Source organism: Betta splendens, chromosome 14 (genome assembly GCF_900634795.4).
Source record: "Betta splendens chromosome 14, fBetSpl5.4, whole genome shotgun sequence".
NCBI classification, from domain to species: Eukaryota; Metazoa; Chordata; class Actinopteri; order Anabantiformes; family Osphronemidae; genus Betta; species Betta splendens.
The window spans coordinates 8,295,291-8,316,935 of NC_040894.2; the positions used below are offsets into that span (position 1 = coordinate 8,295,291).

Below are 21,645 nucleotides of genomic sequence, written 5' to 3' on the forward strand. Positions count from 1 at the left end.
AGGAGAACATTTTTTATATTTGCACACCATCCAATAAAATGAAATAAAAACACCCTGCTATTGTGTAAAGGAGAAAAAGACAAATGATGCGGTGGTTACAGTATTACTGACTGTCCAAGATGTGGAGACGTTAGACAGTAAAACACAGTAGTTTTCTCTCTAGTGAAAACTAAGCAGAGGAAATTATGATCTATATCCAGAGCTACAGTCTGATTTTAGGACATTTTTCTATGCTTCTGCAAAAATAGACAAAAGTACCCTGAAGTTAACTCAACCTGCTGTGTTTCCTTTTGTTCTAAAACAGGGTTTCAGGCGTGATTGAATCATCGCTGACCCACTTACGCAGGCGTACAGCATGTGGGCCAGGGAACACATGTGGATGAGACAGCAGCTCTATTTTCAGAGCCAGCGTTCACCCGCTGCTCATGTTGTTCCTCAAGCAGCCACTAGAGGCCGGGCTCGCTCCACCGCCCTATTGATTAACATGCTGCTGCTCGCACGTAGCTAACTCCCCAAAACACGCACTCTCTAATTCAGGCGGTGGACCACGAGGTTATTATATTTATAAAACAAAAGAAGTGACAAATGTATGTATTAATAAGCGATGCAAGCAGGAGAGTCATTATTATTTTGAATTCATATTAATTTATGATGATTAATATTCGCTACCTTGTTGGTAATGTTCCAACAATATTTGATCATCAAGCATCTTAAATATTAAATTCACTTAAAAATCACGACTTCTTTAATAAAATACACAGTTACTGTTCCCTAAATTATATTTACATTTGTTTGAGTTATTGCACATTGTCAATAGGTCAGCAAGTTAACAACAAGTTAACAAGTATATTTAAAACATAAATTTAAATAAATTTAAAATGAATATGAATGTCATTTTTTAATAGTGGTTTAACATCCTGGTGAGTTGTTAGTTGTGACACAGCAGATGCAAATAAGATTAATTTTCTCTTTTTATTTTTAAGCTATTCATAAATCAGTTGCACTTAACAGCATATTAAGCTGAATATTGATGCGCTGCAACAGCCTGGATGAGATATTTATATAAAGTCAGGTCAGTTGAAATTCTCAATCTGCCTCTATTAATGGAGTATTTGTCTTTTCTGTTTATGTAAACAGAGTCATCAGACAGAGGAAGAGAAAGCTGTGTTCAGGGTGGCTGATGACAGCCCCTGGCTCCGCATTGCTGACGAAAGCTGCTTAGCTCCCCGGTTGCCATGGCAACCCGGGGAGAGCAGCCAGACAAAAAAAAAGAAAAACGAGGCGAAGAGGAGGGGCTTTCAAGGGAGAAATAGAGGAGAAAGGGCTGGATGAGAACGACAGACAGAGGGAGTGATACAGGCAAGCGATAAAGAAACACGCTGGAAGCCACAGCGACAGGCGATAACGCGACGGTCTGCTCCTAAATGCTCACTCCACCGGCCGCGGAGGAATAACTGCAGCAAGAGACGGGAGGATACAGAGGAAGCGGGAGAACCGGAGAGAAGATGGATGTACAGACGGAGAACATGGACCCCCCACCTTGTGAATCTCAGCCGAGTGGAAAAATAAGGAAGGGATTCAAGCTGTTTGGCAAACACAAGCCAGGTAACATCTTCTCTATTCGAAGCAAAGCCGACGGGAACAACAAGTCACCTGTGCCCAGGAGCAAGGCAGCGGATGGAGCCTCGGAGGCTGCGGCGGATTCTGAGCAGGAGCCGGACAAGGAGAAGGGACAGGAGGCGAGTGTGGCGGAGAGGCAGCAGGCGGAGGAGGAGCCGCTGGGAGAAGATGGCGTTCTGGCTGCCGCCCCTGCTCGCACCTCCATTTCTTCCGCCAGCTCCGCCAAGTCGCTCGGCTTCCTGTCGCGGCTGAGGGGGGGCAGGAGGGGCGCGGGCGAGCGCAGAGCCCACACCGTGTCCCAGCCCACGGGGCGGCAGCGCCGTGGACTCAAGGGCCTCTTCGGCAACGTCAGGTTCCGCTCCAAAGACAAGGACGACAGGGAGGACTCCCCCCCAAGCCCGCTCCTCATGTCGTCCCGCGCCAACAGCGTGGAAATCATCAAGGAGGACCTCACGCTGACCCCCAGGTCCCAGCCGCGCTCTCTGGACAGCCCCGAGGCCGGGCCGGCCGGCGACAGCGCGGCCACATCCCCGTCGGAGACCGCGACCCCCCGCGCGGCCGCAGGCGACGTGAGTAGAACCGAGCGCGCGTCCCCGCTGCCTGGCTGCGAGCTGCCGCTGGCACCCGGAGACACCAGCCTGAGCTCCCTGCTGGCAGACATCTCCTCTCTCCTGACCTTTGACTCCATCTCAGGGGGTGGAGACATCATGGCGGACGTGGAGGCGGAGTGGGGGAGAGTCAGCAGTGCCCTGAGCGCTGGAGTGCCGCCGCCGTCCACCTCTCCGCCTGTCAAACCGCCCCACGTCCCCGCGCCGGCGGCCTCCACTCACTACTTTGCTCCTCTAACCAAGTTGTCGACCTTCTCTCCCGCCGCCAAGCCGAGCTCCGGCAGCACCACGCTGACCCAGCCTCTGACCTCCACCCCTCCGTCAGTCAAACTGAGTTCAGACTCTACCGCGGTTTCTGAGACTTCTACCAGCGTTAGCCTGAAATCAGCTCCCACCGCAACGAAACCTGCAGCCCACGTAGCATTGACGAGCCCTTCTGCTCCCATTACGTCTTCCTCTGCGGTAACAATGAAGTCGACCCTGAGCTCCACTTCTCCAAACACTCAGGCCCCTGTCGTCACGGCGCCCTCGATCAGCCCAACGCTGAGTGCAGCTACAAAACCAGCTTTGTCGAACGCGGCACCTGCACAAGTTCCCGCTTCAGCGGGTAAACCTGCCCCTGTGGCGACTCCAGCTCCTCCAGCCAAGCCTCCACCAGTAACCCACAGCCCCCCCACCCCTGCTCCAGCCTCTAAGCCGGATTCAGTTAGCGGTTTCCAAACGTCCACTTCCTACAAACCTTCCCTAAACGCAGCTGCAGGGGAACCTAAAGCTCCGGTTACAGTATCGGCCCGTGCTGATTTGACCACACCCTCTTCTCCTGAACCAGTTTTCCCTTCCAAGACGACAATAGCTCCCACATCAACTGCAACCTCAGCCTCAGTATCAGTGGCTCCTGCCAAAAGTACGATGACTTCTACCAAAACAGATGTGAAGACGCCTCCCTCTCTTGTCACTCTCTCGTCCTCTGCTCCAATCACCACGGCTAAAGCTCAACCCGGCCCTCCATCTGTTCCCGCGCCTCCCTCGGCTTCTTCAGATAAGATTTCTAGCATGACAAAACCCACTCCTGCACCGGTTGCTTTAGATATGATGCCCCCTGCTCCCACACCGACTCCATTCGCTGCCGTTTCCCCAACGCCCCCTGATCGAGGTCCGATCCCACTTGTTCACTTTAAAGCTCCTCCTGCATCTGTGTTGAATAATTCTTCTGCTCCTACTCAAGTTCATGGTGATCAGCCTAAGGCACCTGCTGCTCCGGCCCAGACCTCAGTACCTGTCTCTAAAGAGCAACCTGTTCCCACCCTGCTCCCAGGCTCTGGATCTAAAGAACCTCCTCCTCCTGGTCACGTCCCGGCCTCTGTATGTAAAGACCTTCACATCCCAGCTCTGACCTCAGTCTCTCATTCTAAAGACCCCTTTGTACCTGCCCACTGCCCCGTCGCTTCGCCTCCCTCTACCTCTCCACATTGGTCAGCGAAAGGAAGTGGGCCAGCAGCAGTGGATGGGCTGACGAGTCCAAGTAGCAGAGATACTCACGGAGGCCAGGCTGTTTCGTCAAAAACGGAGAAAATACAGAATGAGTCACGAACAAGCCTGCAGGGTTCCAGAGAAAAGAAGGCACCTCAAGTAAAGGCATCAGGACTTAGCAAAATACCTGTGGTTGGAGGAGGCAGAGGGGGAAAGCTACCTGTCAGCCAGCAGGGTGACGATGAGGCCAGCCGGGTCCCACCGTCCCCCGTCCAAGAGGAGAGGCCCCCATTCTACTCACACGATCCGGAGAGCAGAGATAAGATCTTTGCGGCTGAGGCTAATGTGGCCACCTCGAAAGACGCCCAGGAGGGCAGTCAGCAGCCTCCTCAGCCGAAGGTCCCCGCCAGTTTACCGCGTGACTCCAAGATCCCCGTCAAGCACAGCACGCAGTCTCACGCCGCCTCCCACAACCCGCAGGCAAAGGAGCCCCTGCGCTCCAAGATACCTGTGTCCAAGGTCCCCGTGCGGACGGCCGCTAAGCCTGCAGCTGCTGGAGGGAGGAAATAAATCACCGCTCCCATCACAGCCTCGACTCGACTCGACCGCAGGGTTCGTCAAACTTACTTTACCGGATCACAGTTTTTTCCCCATCGCATTCTTTCGCCGCCGTCTCTTCGCTACGCCACAAGCAGCAGGGTCGAGGGTTCCGACGGCCCTCAAGCACAAACACCCCCGCGGGGAGCTGGAGCAACAAGGTGCTGAGCCGACTGGACACGCACTCAGGAAAGGTCCAGGGTCACGCCTGGACACACAGCAGCACCGGTGACTGAGGAGGAGCAGGATCAATTCCAGACCACATTCACACACACAACATGGGTGAGTGCCTTTGTCAAGGTGCTTTTCCTACAGACTCTCAGAATTTATTGTCTTTTCTACAGTACTTTTAACTTTTGTTACTTGCACTTTTTGTAGGAACTGTCAACATTTTGTCTTTCTTTCCAGCGAGTCTCTTTGATAACAACCAGTCCCTTTACTTCTTATTTATGTCAGAAGAACAGCAGGAAGCCCATTAATAGATGCAGCAACCAAACTCACATTCCAACCTACAGTATCTCTGGATGTATGTAGCAGAAGACGTGCTATTAATATTTGCACATGTTGAACTGTACAGCGCCTGTGTCTCCGCCTGCTCATATTTAACTCTATTAGATCTCACTGTGAACTGCGAGGAGGATGAGGAGGAGGAGGAGGAGGAAGCCCTGTCGAGGGAACGGACAGTGAGCAGCAGCTATTAAGAATAGCGCTGTGGACGTTTGAGGCTGAAGGATGAGATCTGCAGCCCATCCGTATCAGTTTTCCACTCATACTCAGATGAGAACAGTATCTGTTTGTATAGACTCATCTATGTTGTTCTGTTTCCTATTTAATCAATAAAACAATATCAGTACATAGCGAGACGAGATCTGTTTAAGTTGTCTGTCCTGTCTTCTACACTGTGACAAGTGGTAGACAGAGAAGAGACGTGTGCACGGTTCATGTGAATTGGCCCCAAATTGAGTAGCAATAAATGATATCTTGAAATGCGTAGGTTGCATAACTGTGCGCTCCAGAAGGAAGCTGAGAATCGGAAGAGATAGATGAGGAACATGTCCTCACATTGACTCACCATCTTACTGCAGCCCGGGTCGCAGGCTGTCCCCTTCATCTGCACTCTAAGCTCACTGACCTGAATAGTGAGCACACAAATGTCAGCCCGGTCCAGCCAATCAGCACCGAGGGGAAACGCTTAACATGCATACCTTATTATCAGGAAAAAGGCTTTTGGGAATGTGTCCCGGTGGCTATTCTTAACCCTGAATAATTCCCCTCACGCTGGATGAATCGTTTGAATTGGGAACTCGATATCAGCGCAGGATAATGTCAGGGGACATAAGAGGCTGGAGGGGATTTCACCACACTACACGGAGAGAAAGGTATCAACTGCTGGCGCTATTTTTGGAGAGACTGCAGCCTGGGGTTAACAGTGGGGAGTCATGTGGTAACGCTGAGAGAAAGTTAGGAATAAAGCGTAAAAGGAGAATGAGGAGGCGGCACAAAAAGGCCTCTGTTTACTTCACGGAGCCGGGGGCTCCGAGCCGAGCGCTGGAGACCATGGTTTGCCCCAGAAAAACACGAGGACCTCACCACATCAGGTGTCGGTACGGCTACGCGGAGGTAAAACCACCTCTGTGTGGGAAGAATGGTGTTAAAAATGATCCCTGAGCAGCCCGTGGATTTACAGTCATGAACTTTAGAGCATATTAAAGCTGGTTATGAGATAAATACACAGCCGGCAAAATGAACACGACTGTTGTGGCCTGCTGCTACTTGTCAGCATGCATTCACATGATCGTTAGGCCGTAAGTAGTAACGACAAGCGCCGTGAGTGAAGTACAGCCAGAGAACGTGTTGGAATAGGCTGTGGAGCTACAGTATGTTGCATAAGCTGTCTCTGTTGGTGTGCTTCCCATCAGACACTGCGGTGCTGCCTGCGGGGACCGGCCCCCTGCCCCAAATATGCCTCCCAGCACCCACAACGCAGCGATGCCGCGATCTGTGCGCGTTTGCGTCCGCATCTGCATCTGCATCTGCCTCCGGAGACACAACGTGCCTCTTCAGGCCTGAATTTAGCCAGTTTCAGGCTGCGTTTCCATGCCAACCCCACTAGGTCAACCAATGAGGGGCTGAGGTGTCAGAGGGAGGAGCTTCAGTTCATGAGCATTCTAATGAGCACAGTCACGGTATACATGCTAATTAGACACACAATTATTACCTTCAAGTCACATTTTTGACAGACGTATATTTTGTTAATCTGTTTAATGAGCACACTGTCACTTTAGTTCACACACTTAACCAGTGGTGGGGTGTAACAATGTGCAGTATAGTATACTTATATTTTTATTTTATGAAACTTTATATTTGTGCTACACACATTTGTGTCAGATTCAAAAAGAAATATTCACAATGTTTGACTCTTTTCTCACCCTTTGTTAAATTTTAGCAAAACGATGTATGTATGTATGAATCTGAATAGACACCAAAGCAGGTCAACAGTCACCGGATGTCACATTTGATAAGACATTAAACTGCTTTAGAGGTGCATTGTGCAGCCACACATATTAAGGTCACTTATTCCCATGGGAAGAGAGATGGCCAAGAAAAAAACCCACCATTTGCCATGTTGGGATTACACGTATCCCAGTTTAAGGTAAAAACAGTGTGAAATATGAACAAAGGCAGATCATTTGACCAGTCTGATTACTAATCAAAATATTTATTATGGACTGATTCATTGAGTATAAAAACCTCTAGCATTGTGTCAGTCACAAACATAAATGTGCATATACAAAATATGAAAAGTATTCATTATAAATATGTTAATGCCATTTTTGGTTCCGAAGCTTCAAAGTGAACAACAGTTTGGGGATGAGATGTTTTCCTGTGTTTAACTAAGACTATGTGCGACTCATCTGCACCGTCTGCACTGCAGCTGGGTCTGTGCACGGCACCCAGCCAGCACAGGGAGAACACTGTTAACCAAAAACATGGTCGTCCGGTAGGAAAGTAAACTTCCACTATCAAAAGCAATCAATCTGTTACAAACAGTCACATAAGTTGCTCAGTTACATGGATTCTATAAAGCATTTGAGACAAATGTTGGTTCTACACATGTTTTAGTTTGCTCTCAAAAATAAATCTCAAGCTTGATATATGTGCTTATAAATGCATATATGTGAGGTGAGCTTAGGAAATATTGGTCACCGAGGCTGATGAGGAGGGAGTGTGCGGCAACCAGCAACAACATGACGTCATGTCACTGCAACACCTCGGCAACGAGGACCTCTGCTGGTGAAGAAGCGGAATCAGCCGAGCGTCAGGAACATGCGGACGATGCAGCATCGCCGCTGCGCAACATGGCCTCTCCATTCGTGAACATACGGGGAAACACGACCCACCTCCGTTATGTGGACAAAGGATCCGCTCTGAGCCTAATCATCACTGATGACAAAACGAAAACCGACGCATGCATGTGATAAAAGGGGCTCAAAGAAAAGGTGATGCAAAGAGAAGAGCACGTGAAGGAACAGATGCAGACGTTCAGCGATCAAACTGCTGCAAATCAGTCACAATTATATAAAACATATAACACTAATTTGAAATTAATACCTATACAGAATTTATAAATCTAAGCAAACCGGTGCATTCATCACAAATACTGAAACGAGCTTCATTAAAAGGTGCAAACGGAGGTAAGTGGAAGGTGAGGAAGCAGAAGAAGAAGAAGGAGGAACAGGACGCCAGCCTCTCACAGTACATGCACCATAAAAAGGACTTCCATAGCTTAACTATGAGCAGCGAGTCCATATTGATTGTATGACTACACATTAACGCGTCCTTCTACGTGCTCATCCCCCTGCAGGCCTAGGGGCGCCTCTCGTTGACCCAGCTACACCATGAAATGCATGTGTCCCTCAGCGCCCGTGACGATCACGTCCATCCAGATGCGCATGGCCTCGGGCGACGGCGCCACCATGTAGTACACCCGGTCGTGGGTCTTCACGCTGAAGGTCAGGGACGGGTTGGGGCTCTAGGCGGCGAACGTAACGAGAGGAGATTGGGGGAGGAGAGAAGGATGCAGACGTGGTTAGGTCGCGTGGAGGCGACACACACAGGCGGATGCTGAGGGACCTACTTTGTGCGCGTTCTTCAGGTGGTCGTAGTACACCTCCTCTATGGCTTGGAAGTAAATGACTCCCTTCATCTTGGTCTCGTGTTTGTCTGCAGCGGAGCCAACGCTGTGGTTAGAGGCCGTGCCGAGCCGCGGGGCCGCGTCCCGCTTCGCTCCGGCACGCTGCCGCACTCACCTGCGTAGTAGGTGAGCGTCCGGCGGTTGTGGTCGAAGACGAACCAGCGCTTCCTCCACGTCTTGATCTTCCCGCCCATCTTGACCAGGAAGCCGCGGCAGGTTTTGTCGGTGATGGCCAGGTGGAAGCAGGCGTCGGGGTTGTGCCCGGCCGCCTCCACGTGGCCGTGGAGGTCGAAGTCGTCCTTCCTCACCGGGAGGTAGCGCGTCAGCAGCCGGGACTGGAAAAGCGGCCGTGAAAAGGCGTGAGAGGGCGCCCTGCGTTAGCGCTGGGGCGCGCCACGCGGCCGCGCTCGTACCTGCGACCGCTGCTTCTCCCGGAGCTTCACCTCCCTCTCCACCAGCTTCTGCCTCCTGCTCGTCTCCTCCTGCAGCCGCTTCTCCAGCTCCTCCCGCCGCCTTCGCTCCTCCTCCAGCGCGTGCCTGCGCAGCTCCATCTCGCGCTCCTGCGCGTTCATCGCCGAGTTAACGACCACACGCTTGCACAGGTTCCGAGGCGCTCGATCTGACACCTTACCCTGTGCTCAAGGAGTCTCTGCTTCTCGGCCTGGGCCTCTCGGAGCAAGCGCTCCATCTCCTCGATCTTCAACATGTTGGACATGCTAGCGCTGAGGGGAAGCGGAGAACACAGGTTGGCGTTCCCATTTCACGGATGAGTCTCCGATCTGACAGATCACCTGGAGATGTTGTCGGGCGAGCAGGCGGAGAAGCTGGTCTCCAGGCTGTCGGAGCTGTCCACGCTGACGGTGTCGGAGGCCTGGCTGTTGTCCGGGCAGGAGAAGGAGTCCAGGAAGACGCTGGCATCCTCCACCCTGCTGCAAAAGTCGCTCCGTTTCTGCCTGTCGTCACTCATGTTCATGTGGCTGTTGCCTGGAGTAAAAAAAAAAAAAAAAGGAGATGAGTCATTTTCCCTCAAAATCACAAATTCCTATCTTTCCTATCTAGCATCATTTACCGCCCCCCTGCTGAGATAAACGTCCCACACTCACTTTTGGGCAGGCGACGCGCGCTCAGGTCCCGGGCGGAGAAGCTGAACCCCTGTGGGACGACGCTGCCACAGCTGGAGCTCTGGCTCAAAGGCAGATGAGTCTGAGGAGCAACGAGCAGCAGGTCAGGAGCAGACTACAACCCTCACACAGCTGTAAACTGGCCCCACTTCAAATTGCCTCATTGCGCTGGATGCAATGAGACTATCTGAGAATTCCTTCTTGGGCGGATCGTCCTCTGGAGACTAAATGTTTCTGGACGCAGCTAACGAGGGCAGTGAAATTCCCCCGTCCGCAGTCCAGGAGCGGAACCGGCACCATTATCAGTCAGTCTCCTCCGCAGTATCGCAGCACAGGCTTTTTTTACCCTTTGAACGCATTGACAGACGAACTGCTTCGGACGTTATCACGCCATTCAATGGTCATTATCAGTGGTTATCAGCCCATACGTATGGGCCGGTAGGTGCCCATCTACCTGCTGGCAGCGGTGAATAGGTGCGGTAGATCGTTGTCAATGATCCGTAAGGTTGATCACGGCTCGGATGATTTAACCAGCAGAGTCAGTAGGGGCGCTGTTGAACGGTTGTTGTTCCGACGGTAGGATCGAAGTTTTTGATTTTGATTTATTAGCGAGCATAACTTAGCAAGTAGCTAGCGGTATTGTGTTAGCTAACTGTAACCTGAACCCCCCACCCGTTATCCAGCCCTAACCCTAACCACAATAACCTCTAAAGCTGCTTAACATAGCAACTTAGCTAGCTGTTAGCTGTTCGCGAGGAGGCAGAGCAGGCACCTACTGGCCCATTAGAATGCGCTGATAAGTTCTGATCAGCCCATTCGTAATGGCTGATAACATCCGAAGCGGGTGGAGCGACGGTCACCTTGGGCAGAAGCGAGCGTCCCAGAGACCTCCCGCAGGAGGCGAGGAGCTGCTGGCTCCTCCTGTGCGCGGGGCCGTCGCCGAGCTGCGAGGGGCCGTCTCTGCCGCTCCGCCTCCTTTCCTTCAGGGAGTGCAGGTGCTGCAGCGTCACAGGACACAAACCCAGTCAGAGAGGCGGCCGTTCGCGGGCCTGAGCGTGAGGACCGACCGGCCCGTACCTCTTTGACCGCCGCCGGGTCGCTGCCGAAGCCCTGGCCCTCCGACAGCTCCGCGTACTTCCCCTCCAGGAACGCCAGCTTCTCCCTCTCCTGCAGATTCCGGCATCTTTGCGTAAATAAGCGTTGCTATTCACTCGACCCCGCGTGCTGACGCTGGTCTCACCTTCTGGAGCATGAGGAGCAGGCTGTTCTTCTCCCTCTGGAAGTTCTCCCTCTCTTGCTGCGCCTGTAACGTGATCTGCGTGGACTGTTTCTTCAGGGTCACGAGTCGCTCCTGGGAGGAGGCAGCACATTGTCAAATCATCATTATCCTCCGCGTCCGCGCCGTGTTCTTTACTGGTGTCGTGCCTACCGAGCTCGCTGGGCTTTCTTGCAATTAGTTCATGCTTTGTGACGCAAACCGCACAATTTTGCAGCGTTACGTTCATGCACGGCCTGCAGCAGGATTGACGACAATGAGCCACAGTGAAGCAGCTGAACAAAAATGTCTCCACAGTAAATGTTTGGGTCGTTTCAGGCCTTTTGATTAGAAAACGTACAAACACGGCCCCAATCTGCTTACATCAGCGCATCGTATGCGTTTGTCTGATGTGCAGCGTTCCCATGCACCGCGTGCTGCACGCGCCGTACGGTACCTTGCGCGTGACAGTCAGACGCTGGCACTCGGCGATCTCTCGCAGCAGCTCTTGGCTCCGGTTCTCTTTTTCCTCATCCTGGTTAATTTCTCTCTCCAGTTTCTGAAACTCCAGCTCCTCCAGACTTTTTGTTTGGTCCTCAGCTTCCTGTTAACACAACAGACACACACGCACACACACACACACACACACACACACACACACACACACACACACACACACACACGAATGTGAGACTAAAGATCTAAGGAAGGGAACCATATTGACGGGAACAATATCAAGAACAACATGTATCATGTAACAACACATGTGTGTAAAATATTAAATACTGATCTTAACTTTCTTATTTCCTACCTGCGACTTCTCCGTGTGACTCGTCTTCTCGACGCCATGAAGCTTTTCTTTGAGCTGGTCCAGGAGCTCCTTCTCCCTCTGCAGCTGGCCCATGTCCGACTCGTGTTCACCTTCCAGCAGAGCGCACTCCACCTCCATCTGCAACAAAGGGCAGCTGAGTCTGAAGCCCCCCTCCCACATACACACACACACACGCACACACACACACACACACACACACACACACACACACACACACACACACCCTCCCCACATCCTCACTACCTCTCGGACAGACTCCTCCATCTGGTTCTCCAGGTCTTTGATCTTCTGCTCCAGCTCCTCGATGTTGTTCAAAACCTGGATCCGCTCTTCCTCTAGATGCGTTACTTCCTGTTTTAGTTGCAGGCTCTCCAAGACCTGCAGGGACCATCAGGAACGCAAAGAAACGCTTAGCACCGTTAACACGAGGAGCATTTTGTTGTCTTCTACACTCCAGTGTGTTGTGGGAATCGTGTGCCAGTCGCTGGACGTCTTTTTAACAAGACAACGGCAGCTGCTGTTCTACCGCATCCACAACTGGACCACTGACAGCCGGATTCTTTTCTGCTTGGTGTAATGGAAATTTCTATCAGTGCACTTCAGTGCCAGTCACTCCCACATAGTTCAGTGCCTACCAGCATCTCACAGACATTCACACACACTCGTCCACATTCTAGAAGGCTTCTATCAAATAGTCTTCCTTAAATGTGGACTGCTTTTTAGGTTCATGTGGCCGATGAGTTGAGGATTCCTGTTTTTCCAGATGGGCCGACTGCTCTTTCTTTTAATACAAAGAGCGGAGAGAGAGAGAGAGAGAGAGAGAGAGAGAGAGAGAGAGGGCTCGCTGCCCATAAACCTCTGTCGCCACTGACACACTGCAGAAATCTTTTGAACTCACAATGTTGCATAATGAGTGAAAAGAATCTTAATCTTTACAAGGTCTTCAATTCTAAACTTCCCAACATCTGGAAAAGCCCACATGGTACCTTTGCCTCGTATATACATCAGCTCACTTACACACACGCACACGCACACACACACACACACACACACACACACACACACACACACACACACACACACACAGACACTGACTCTCCATGGGATAAAGTCATTTCCTGCTCCCCCTCCCACCGGACTCTGATTGGCTGAGTGCTGAAACAAAACTAGGACTTCTTCATTAAAACCAGACACACGGTCAGGTTGTAACTGTTCTGTGGAAAAAGCTGCAGTTTTACAGGCGGCGAGTCGGCGACAGAAGACGGGGACCTGGCTCCAATTAGGAATCACAGCGCATTAACTCCTATGTTCATATTTGTCATTTTTACATGTTTACGGTCATTTCCTCGTGTGCGGTGGAGTCCTAGCAACAACGACTCTGATTTCCATGTTTACGGGTCTGCAAAGCTGGCATAAACAGGAAATGTGCCCACTGCACACACTTAACAGCGCTTCAAAAAGAGGCCAAATGATGTCGAGGGCTCCGACGCAGCCTGACCCGGTTTCTATGACGGTCCCTTGAACTGGGTTCCACTCACTTTAGCTCTGTGGTGAGAGGAGGGCGAGGGCACGCTGCCGTTCAGCCCGGCGGCCGGCGAAAGGGGCCGGGCCTCCCTGCAGACGCCCCGGTGCCGCTGGCCGGCCGGCTGCTCGTCCGACGGGCGAGCGCCTCTGGGCTTGGACCCGAAGCCGCTCTCCGGCGCCGCGCTGCTGGGCGACTCCGAGAACACGGACTCGTCGTCCGACACCTGCAGCTTCTCCAGCTCCTTGTTGATCTTCTGCAGGTCGGAAACAGCGGAGCCCGGCTCTGCCTCCGCCTGGCTCAGGCCCGTGCACAGGTTCAGGATGGTCTCTAGACGCTGGCATTCCTGCAGACGGAGGTTATTAGTAACTCGCGAATCAGGTTTTATAGGATTCCTGAAAACACAGTCTCACCAGTCTCTGAACCTTCTGCTCCCTGAGCCGTTCGTCTCTCTGGTGCTGGTGATAGTCTCTCAGCTCCTCTTTCCCATTCAGAGAGCTGATGCTGCCCACCCTCTGTCCCGGACTCAAACCTCCCTTTCCGAAGGAGAGCCTCCTCTCCCCGAAGCCCAGGTCTAAGTTCGCCCCGTCGGCGTCCACGCCCAGGGAGCTCAGAGAGGCCAGGCTGGCCCTGCGGGGGGTGCTGGGCATGCTGGCGGGTACCGTCACATCCGGCGGCTGCTCCAGGGAGGAGAGACTCCGCCGCTGCCCCGCCGAGCCCGCGCCTCTGTGGGAACCCAGCGGGTGGCGGGCCGGCAGCGACAGGACGGGGGGCTCGGCCGCGCCGTGGAGCCGCGGCAGCGACCGGCTGTGCATCCCCAGGCTGGTGAGGGAGCCGGCGGAATACTTCCTGTGGCGGGGGTCGGCGCCGGCTTTGCCCTGAGAGCAGAGCCTGCGGCCCATGCGCGGGCTGGACGGCACGCTGGCGGCGCCGCTCTTGACCCGGGGTGAGCGGGGCAGGGGCTCCCCGTAGGAGAGCAGCGGGTCTCCGGCGAGGAGCAGGCTGTCCTGGGACTGGTGGCGCGCGTGGGAGCGCCGGAGCAGGCCGCCGCCGGCCGCCTGGCGCTCCCCCTGGCGGGGGGACGGCGGCACGCTGGACGCGTACGCGTGGCCCGCGAGGCGGGCGGGGGCCGCTCGATCAGGCCGAGGGCCGACAGGGGCCTGGTGGGCGGGGGTCCGGCGGGCGACGGCGCGCTCAGGTACCTGCGGGTGGACTCGGCCGCCCTCAGGCTGGCCTCCAGGGCGCTCTTCCGGCGCTGCAGCGTCTCCATCAGATCCTGCAGCTCTGCCTTGGAGCGGGAGCCCCTCAGCAGCGTCCCACCCACCGAGCCGCCGCCGCCGCCGCCGCCGCCGCCGCCGGGCTCCATCTTCACACAGTCTGGAGAGAAGTTGACAAAGCGTGACAGCTTGTTTCTTTTAGCACCATGTAATACGGTGGGGCTAATGTAACACTAGCTAAGCGCTATCGCGTATGTGCTGAATAAGGCAGGGGGGGAAAGGGAAGAATGTGCTCTCATACGCTTCTGGGCCCAATACAAACACTGGCTCAATCAGCGGCTAAGCTTTTTCTAAAAATGGAAGAATGCTGGTGAACCAAGACGGGCCGGACTACATCATCGTCTCCACTGTAACAGCCCGAGGGCACCCAAACGTCTCAGCAGCTAATGCGAGGACGGCACCCAGCGACGCTGAGCAAACATCTAGCTTTATTATGGTTTTTACAAGGAAATTCAAGGCCTTGAGCTCATAAAAAAGAGCAATTTCTGGTTCCAGCGTGATTCAGATAAGTGAGTAAAGCTGCTACATGGAGCAGTTGACCATGTGAGAAGCTTTGATGATGTAATGATCATCTGTGTGTGTCTCATTGTGTCTTATTGTCGTACCTGAGCTGTAGCCCAGCGTGGCAACAGCTCTCCTCTGAGGAAGCATGCTGTTCATCCCGCTGACCTTTGACCTCCCTTCTCAGGGTCTCTGGCTCAGGATTTAACTGGGCCCCGTTTCCTCCTGTTTTCACTAAAATGGAAACAAGTATAATTATATTTATAATGCTGTTTCATATGTTAATCATTTACAGTTATACAATCAGAGAGAGGATCTATAAGTGTGGAAAGAAAAGAAGAGCTGAACGTCACATCATTCCGAGTCAGGCCTGGTCTTCAACACTCTATATAACAATGCCTCAATTGAAGCAGATATTTCACATGTGCATATTTAAACAGAAAGAGCAGAAAAAAATAAATAAAACGCTCGACTAAGTAGGAAAACAGAGCTGGGGGAGGTTCTTATGTCTGGCTCAGTGTCACCAGTAAAAGGCCAGCCTGCAAATCCACCTTCAAGCTCCAGAACCAGAACCAGGACCCAGGTGTCCTCATCATCAGTCGTCTGATCACTGAAGAGTGGTCACAACTAGTCACTATGAGCATGTTATAATTACAGAACAACAGATGCACTGTCTGCTCTAAGCCGACATTAAAGCTAAAAGGAATAAAACAACAAATGAAAACGGTGACACACTGTTCCTCCAGAATCAAAAGGGTTTGAAAAGTCTGATGTTTCTGTTTCCTGAGCGTAGACGAGCAGGGACGGGTTTGCGGTGCTGCTGCTGTGTGGAGAGCGGGCCTACAGGAAGTAGGGGATCCTTTTACACGGTCTCACAATCAATCAGCGTGAGCTCATTCTCCAGACGGCCGCGAAAGGAGCGGGCGGAGAGCAGCCGGGCCGCGTCAGGAGCCGCAGGTTTGACGGCATCACAGACCGAGGAGCAGCGGGGCAGAAAACAGGCACATGTAAACAGGCACATGTAAACAGGCGCCGATGAGACGGGACGGAGCCCAGAACCGGAACATTCACGTGATTAAAGCATCAAATCAAAGATCGGAGTCTCGCTATTCACTTCACTGGGATTTAAAAAAAAGAACCGGGTCTGACTCTAATTTTAACAGCGAATCTGACTTTTTTTGGTTTATTCTCACTGTTAATGGTCTTTAAGCAGCTTGGAATGAAAGCGCCGCTTTCTCAGCGCGTGTTCAAGCGCTGCACAACCATGAAACTCTGTCGGAATGCAGATCATATTTTGAAGCCTTGTGATAACCACCGTTATTTTCCACCAGTCTGAGGTCAGAGGACGCTGTGAAACCACCGCCCGGTGACTGGAGCAACTCACGATTCATTAAAGGACCGATTAAAGAAACTTCAATTCACTTCACGCGTGTTCGTAACTATCAACTTCATGCGATTCTCCATTTGGCAAAATCACCTGGTCGCGTAAAACAGAACCGATCTGAAGACGACACTCACCTCTTCCTGTCCCAGTCACATCATTGCGTCCGAGTTCCGCGTCGCGTGCCTGCTGCTGGTGAAGCTGGAGTGCGCTCGCTGTGTGCGCGAGACGCGGAGTGAACTCTTCCCATGACAAAGGATCAGACATTAGACCCCCCCCCCCCCCAACTCTCTGCTCAGACTCTCCTCCTCACGTAGAGAGAGGGGGGCGCAGTGTGTGTGTGTGTGTGTGTGTGTGTGTGTGTGTGTGTGTGTGTGTGTGTGTGTGTGTGTGGTTAAAGGGAGAAACATGTTTATAGAGAAAGACTAGAAGGTGGGAATGAAGAAGCGTTACCACGCTGTTTTCAGCGTGTTTTAACCTGAGTCTGTATTTGACTTTGACTCGTGACTCTAGCGTCAACATGGAGATTCTTTTGGTTTTCTGATGGGCTCGCGCACGAAACCAGACTCCATGCAGAGACGTGAGAATAAAAAGGCAGAGTAGTAAAAAATGTTGACTCTCAGACTGTTGTTTCAGCAGTGTGTGGAGGCGGGAGGAGGTCTGAAACGCAGCCAAGGAGGAAAAACCCCCGAAGTCAGAGGCATCGCTCCGCTGCCGTCTGTGGATGTAGACCACGTATCATCACTTGACACGGACCTGTTAGCAGTTGGCACGCGACAAAATAATAACGGGCTAAAACGCATAAAGCATAGAATGAATTGAATGTCGCTTGGTGAAAAGTCTTACCACCATGCGAAAAACTGAAATTACATCATGGGGAGGGGGCTGGACGAGATGATTGCTTCCAGACACAGCGCCGGGGTCTTTGACACACACACACACACACACGCACACACACACACACACACACACACACACACACACACACGCGCGCGCACACACACACACACACACACACACACACACACACACGCACACACACACACACACACACACACACACGCACACACACGCGCGCGCGCGCGCGCGCGCACACACACACACACACACTCACACACACTCACACACACACACACACACACGGTCCATCTTTTTTTTCCTTTTCGAATTCCAGTAAAATAAATTGACCCATATTTATCAGGAGGTTCTCATTAGAAAACTTAGTCACTTCAAATTTCGTGCCAGCCCAGAAATTGAATAGCCTTTTAAACGCCATAGACTGAAACCATGTGGAGAGAGATCCGAGCGAGGCCGCGCTCTGGAAAAAGCAGAGGGGGACGAACGATAGAAGCACGGGTGGCGTCGGATTGTGTGAGTGGGGGCGCGTTCGACTGTGGTGATCGTCGGGAGGTCTGAGTCACAGCGTGAAAAATCTCACACAGTCTCAAAGTCATTAAGTGGGTTGTGGCGCTATACGGTCTCCTGCTTTCCGCTGGCATTTCATTTCAATATGATATTTCCTTAAAGACAGACGTTTTCACCATCAGCCTCCTTCCATCAGACTGAGGGAGTTACCTGGGAACCTAGACAGACGTCCACCTGCTGTGACTCAGCTGATGACAAACAAAGAAAACATACACAGATATCTCACTGAAGCTCAGTGGATCAAGCTTCAGCTTCATCTCTTACACTGACGCATGGCATGTTTGTTTCATCCATTATGAACATTATTAATCAACACAGTGTGTGAAATGTCTTTTGCAGTTGTCAAAACTAAATTTGTTGTTGCACTCATCAACATGTTCAAGTATTTTAATTAATAGAAAACATAAACAGTGCCGCCTTGTGGTTATTTATAAGAACTGCAATGCCTCCATTAAGAGTTCAGAGAGGGTCTAGTCAAGAACTCTACTAATGATTATAATTTAATTTGACGTCATACATCTACATTTCTAGCAGCTTTAATTACACTGTGCATTTCAGTTCAGCTTTACAGACCCTAAAGGTATAAAACACAACACACTGAGTAGCACAACTGCAACAAATTAAAAGAGTGATAATCTGATTCAGATCTGCTGAACTTTACAAAGACAGTTTGGTTTGTCTCACAGTTCTCTCATATCTAAACCTCTGTATAGGAAGCTGTTAAACACCTGCTCAACATCTGCTTGTGTGGACGTCTGCCCCCCCACACCCACAGATCTAATGTCTGAATGACTTATTATTATGACCGTGACTTTATTCATGAATCCCCTGCTCACAGAGCCCTCTGTCTCACACACTGAGGCAGTGCTACGATGATGGTGACCAACACAAAGGCCACAGACGCTGCAGTGCTCCACCACGACCGCTGCACCCGCCGCTCCTCCTCACCTGCAGCACAAACAGGACATCATCTTGCTTCCTGTTATACTGCATCTACAGTTACAGTACACTCACCTATTGATGCTATGGTGATGTTGACTGCAGTTTGAATGATGTGTCTGCTCTGCAGGCCTACGAAGGTGCAGGTGTAGGTCCCGGAGTGTTCCTCCCTGTCTGGCTTGAGAAGCAGCACGGATCCGTTTCCCAGCGGCACCGTGTCCGGGTCCAGTTCGGCTCGGTCCTCCCACAGGTTGAAGGTGTGTCTGGTCCTGCTGTCGTATCTCATGATAACTGTGGGTTTGCCGCCCGATGTGAACGTCCAGGTGAGGGAGAAATTGTGCAGACTGCGCGGGCTGATGCACGGGATGAGCAGTGGTTGACCCTCTTCCTGTGTTATATCTTCTAAAAGACAGGGACTCATTTTTATTTCGACTTTATTGCATTATGTCGAGCAAAACTCTCATTCTCATGCAATTTAAGGCACCTTGGTTTTTATGCGACGCCGTCCACACCTGGGTCCTGTCTGCAGACGTGAAGGAGCAGGAGTAGGTGTAGTTGGAGCCGCCGGCCACAATCTGCAGCGTGCTCTCCACTGTGAACAGTCCTTTGCTGTCTGTGGTCTTAATGGTTGAATTCTCCATGGCTTCCTGGTGGGAGGGGGGGTCTGTGGCCCATGTCACCTGAGGGGCCGGGTAGATGCTGTGGGAGGAGCAGGTGACCACCTCGTCCGTCGTCTCAATGATAACGGACTGGATGAGAGCTGGGGGGGAGCAAGTGTGAGCGCTAATGAGCATAATGTGGCACCGGCAGCAGTGAATAAACACATAAATCAGGATCTGAGCCGTGGTTCTGTCACTGGGTCACCCACACACAGTGGTACCGTGCAGTGTGCACTGGAACTGTGAGCTACAACGCGCTCGTTCTCTGCAGCCGCAGCTGCTTTTCCACCCAAATCTCCTGCAGATGGTGCTTTCCTGCCGCACGTCAGTGCTCCGGGCAACTGGGACTGTGGGTTAAAAGGGCTGATAGCGAATGAGAGCTAAGCATGGGCACCATGCATTCACACTGTCACAGAGAGAGAGAGAGAGAGACGCTTTTATTTGGAAAAATCGTCCAAGCAGGCTGTTCTGGTGGCGGAGAACGTAGTGGGTTTCTCTAGAACCAGCTATTAATGAATGAACTTCGAGGGAACTTTCTAAATGACCAGTCTGATCAGTGTAGCATTAGAGACCACACATCACAATACACGTTTCCCCACTGCGCTGACCTTTGACCTCCAGGTTGATGAAGGCCTCCTGGTTCACCTTCCTTGTGCTGGTGTAGCACTTGTACCGGCCCTTGTCTTGAACTTTGACCCGTCTCAGGAGCAGGGAGGCGTTGCCGTGGGCGATGTGGGAGTTGAACAGGGACGTGCGGCCGCTGAAGTGCTTGTTCTGGAGGCCGAACTGGTCCTTGCTGTAGTAGTAGCTGTGGACGGGGATTTGCTGCTTGTACCAGTGGATGACCACGGTAGCGGTGGGCCTGAAGCTGCAGGGCAGGATGCAGTCATCTTGGACGATGCAGGTCACATTTGCATCTGGTAATATGACTTTGAGAAAGTGAAGCAGAAAAACCCATAATTGTTATTTAGTAAATGTTCACGGACTTGTCAGTGTTTCCCCCCCAGATGTGCACAGCTGTGGCAGCTGCGTGCCCCTCACACGGAGGAGTGTTGGGAGGCTATGAAGGCAAACTAATGTTGTCTGCAGCAGCTGTAGTGATTTTTTTAAATATGCAGCTGCTCCAAAATAAAACAACCATTGGTGAGCGGTGGTGCAGTGCTTTTCCATATTTCCTGTCACATCCATAATGTGCCATAAAAACGTAATTTAGATTTTATATTGCGATTATATTGAGTTACACATAGCTCACTAGCAGCCATAGCACTAAAATGTATCACAACTCAACTCTCAGGCCTTTTTTACTGTAACCACACACACTGCTGAACAGCAAACGTGCATTTCTTACCTTTTAAGTCTATAAGCGAGAAGTTCTCCAGGAGAACAAGCGTCACGACGAAGAGACTCCGTGTTTCCGGCATGTCTGCGGGTCGATCTGAGCCGAGGTGCTGGAACAGTGTTCGGCACGCATGTGTGTGTGAAAGCGCATTTGTGCAGTGAGGTGAGTCCGTGCGATTCCACTTTACATGCTCCCTAACACTAATGACGGGTAAAAGTTTAACCAGCTTCCCAGTGAATGCGCCGCATCAACCAGGGAGTTCTTACAGGTCACGTTTCCTCAAGAACAATAGAAAAGGAATGAAAGGAGCACCTTAAAGTAGCATTTGAATCAAAAATGTAATTTGTGATATGCTTTTATCTTTCTATACATTTATAATAGCACAAAATATATGTACTAGATCATTAATGTGGGTTTAAGGCCCCTAGAGGGCTCAGAGGAGACGTCGCCTCTGTCCAGCAGCTGTGGAATCACATGGACAAGTAAACCGAGATCCACGTGCACGATTCTTCAAGATGGCATTGCTCATGTCTGCCCTCAATCAACTTTAATCCCAGATTAAAGGGGCCGTGCCACTGGAGCCGCATCGTGTTGTTTTAATTGGAACAACTTTCATCGTCTCTGCTACAGGTGTTCGGTCGTCCCTTCACAGAACCCATAATCATCACAACAACTGAATTGGAGTATTTTCTCATAAATTCTATATTTTCCTTTTTTTTTAGATACTGAGAATTTCCTCTTTTTCCTTGAAGTTGTTGTTGGTAGAGGATCCCTTTACTGCAGGATGGTTGATGAGTCAAGCTATAGTGGTTATCCACATTACAGCGACACAGCAAAAATGTTATAGAAATAATAAAAATAACTCTAAAATGCAAAAACAAACAAACAAATAGCATCTCACATA

The 21,645-nt window shown here is 51.4% G+C and overlaps 2 protein-coding genes across 3 annotated transcripts; one reads left to right on the plus strand and one right to left on the minus strand.

Moving 5' to 3' along the window:
• Positions 1 to 1,261: 1,261 nt before the first annotated feature.
• On the plus strand, positions 1,262 to 7,450 carry si:ch211-244c8.4 (APC membrane recruitment protein 2). Of its 2 annotated transcripts, none has more exons than XM_029173579.3 (2): positions 1,262 to 4,577; positions 6,215 to 7,450. In XM_029173579.3, exon 1 carries the CDS (start codon positions 1,506 to 1,508, stop codon positions 4,266 to 4,268), a length of 2,763 nt encoding a protein of 920 aa, XP_029029412.1. In that variant the 5' UTR covers positions 1,262 to 1,505; the 3' UTR covers positions 4,269 to 4,577; positions 6,215 to 7,450. The 2 variants fall into 2 exon arrangements, with proteins under 2 accessions (XP_029029412.1, XP_029029411.1); XM_029173578.3 differs by lacking the exon at positions 6,215 to 7,450 and adding an exon at positions 4,704 to 5,161.
• On the minus strand, positions 6,982 to 16,656 carry phldb2a (pleckstrin homology-like domain, family B, member 2a). The gene is given in 18 exon segments (XM_029173577.3): positions 6,982 to 8,328; positions 8,434 to 8,519; positions 8,606 to 8,825; positions 8,904 to 9,050; positions 9,122 to 9,212; positions 9,282 to 9,474; positions 9,594 to 9,693; positions 10,472 to 10,609; positions 10,689 to 10,778; positions 10,852 to 10,962; positions 11,324 to 11,470; positions 11,678 to 11,815; positions 11,942 to 12,076; positions 13,237 to 13,566; positions 13,634 to 14,328; positions 14,331 to 14,597; positions 15,103 to 15,232; positions 16,517 to 16,656. Coding segments are annotated over 17 exon segments (3,084 nt in total). The 5' UTR covers positions 15,158 to 15,232; positions 16,517 to 16,656; the 3' UTR covers positions 6,982 to 8,187.
• Positions 16,657 to 21,645: the final 4,989 nt, after the last annotated feature.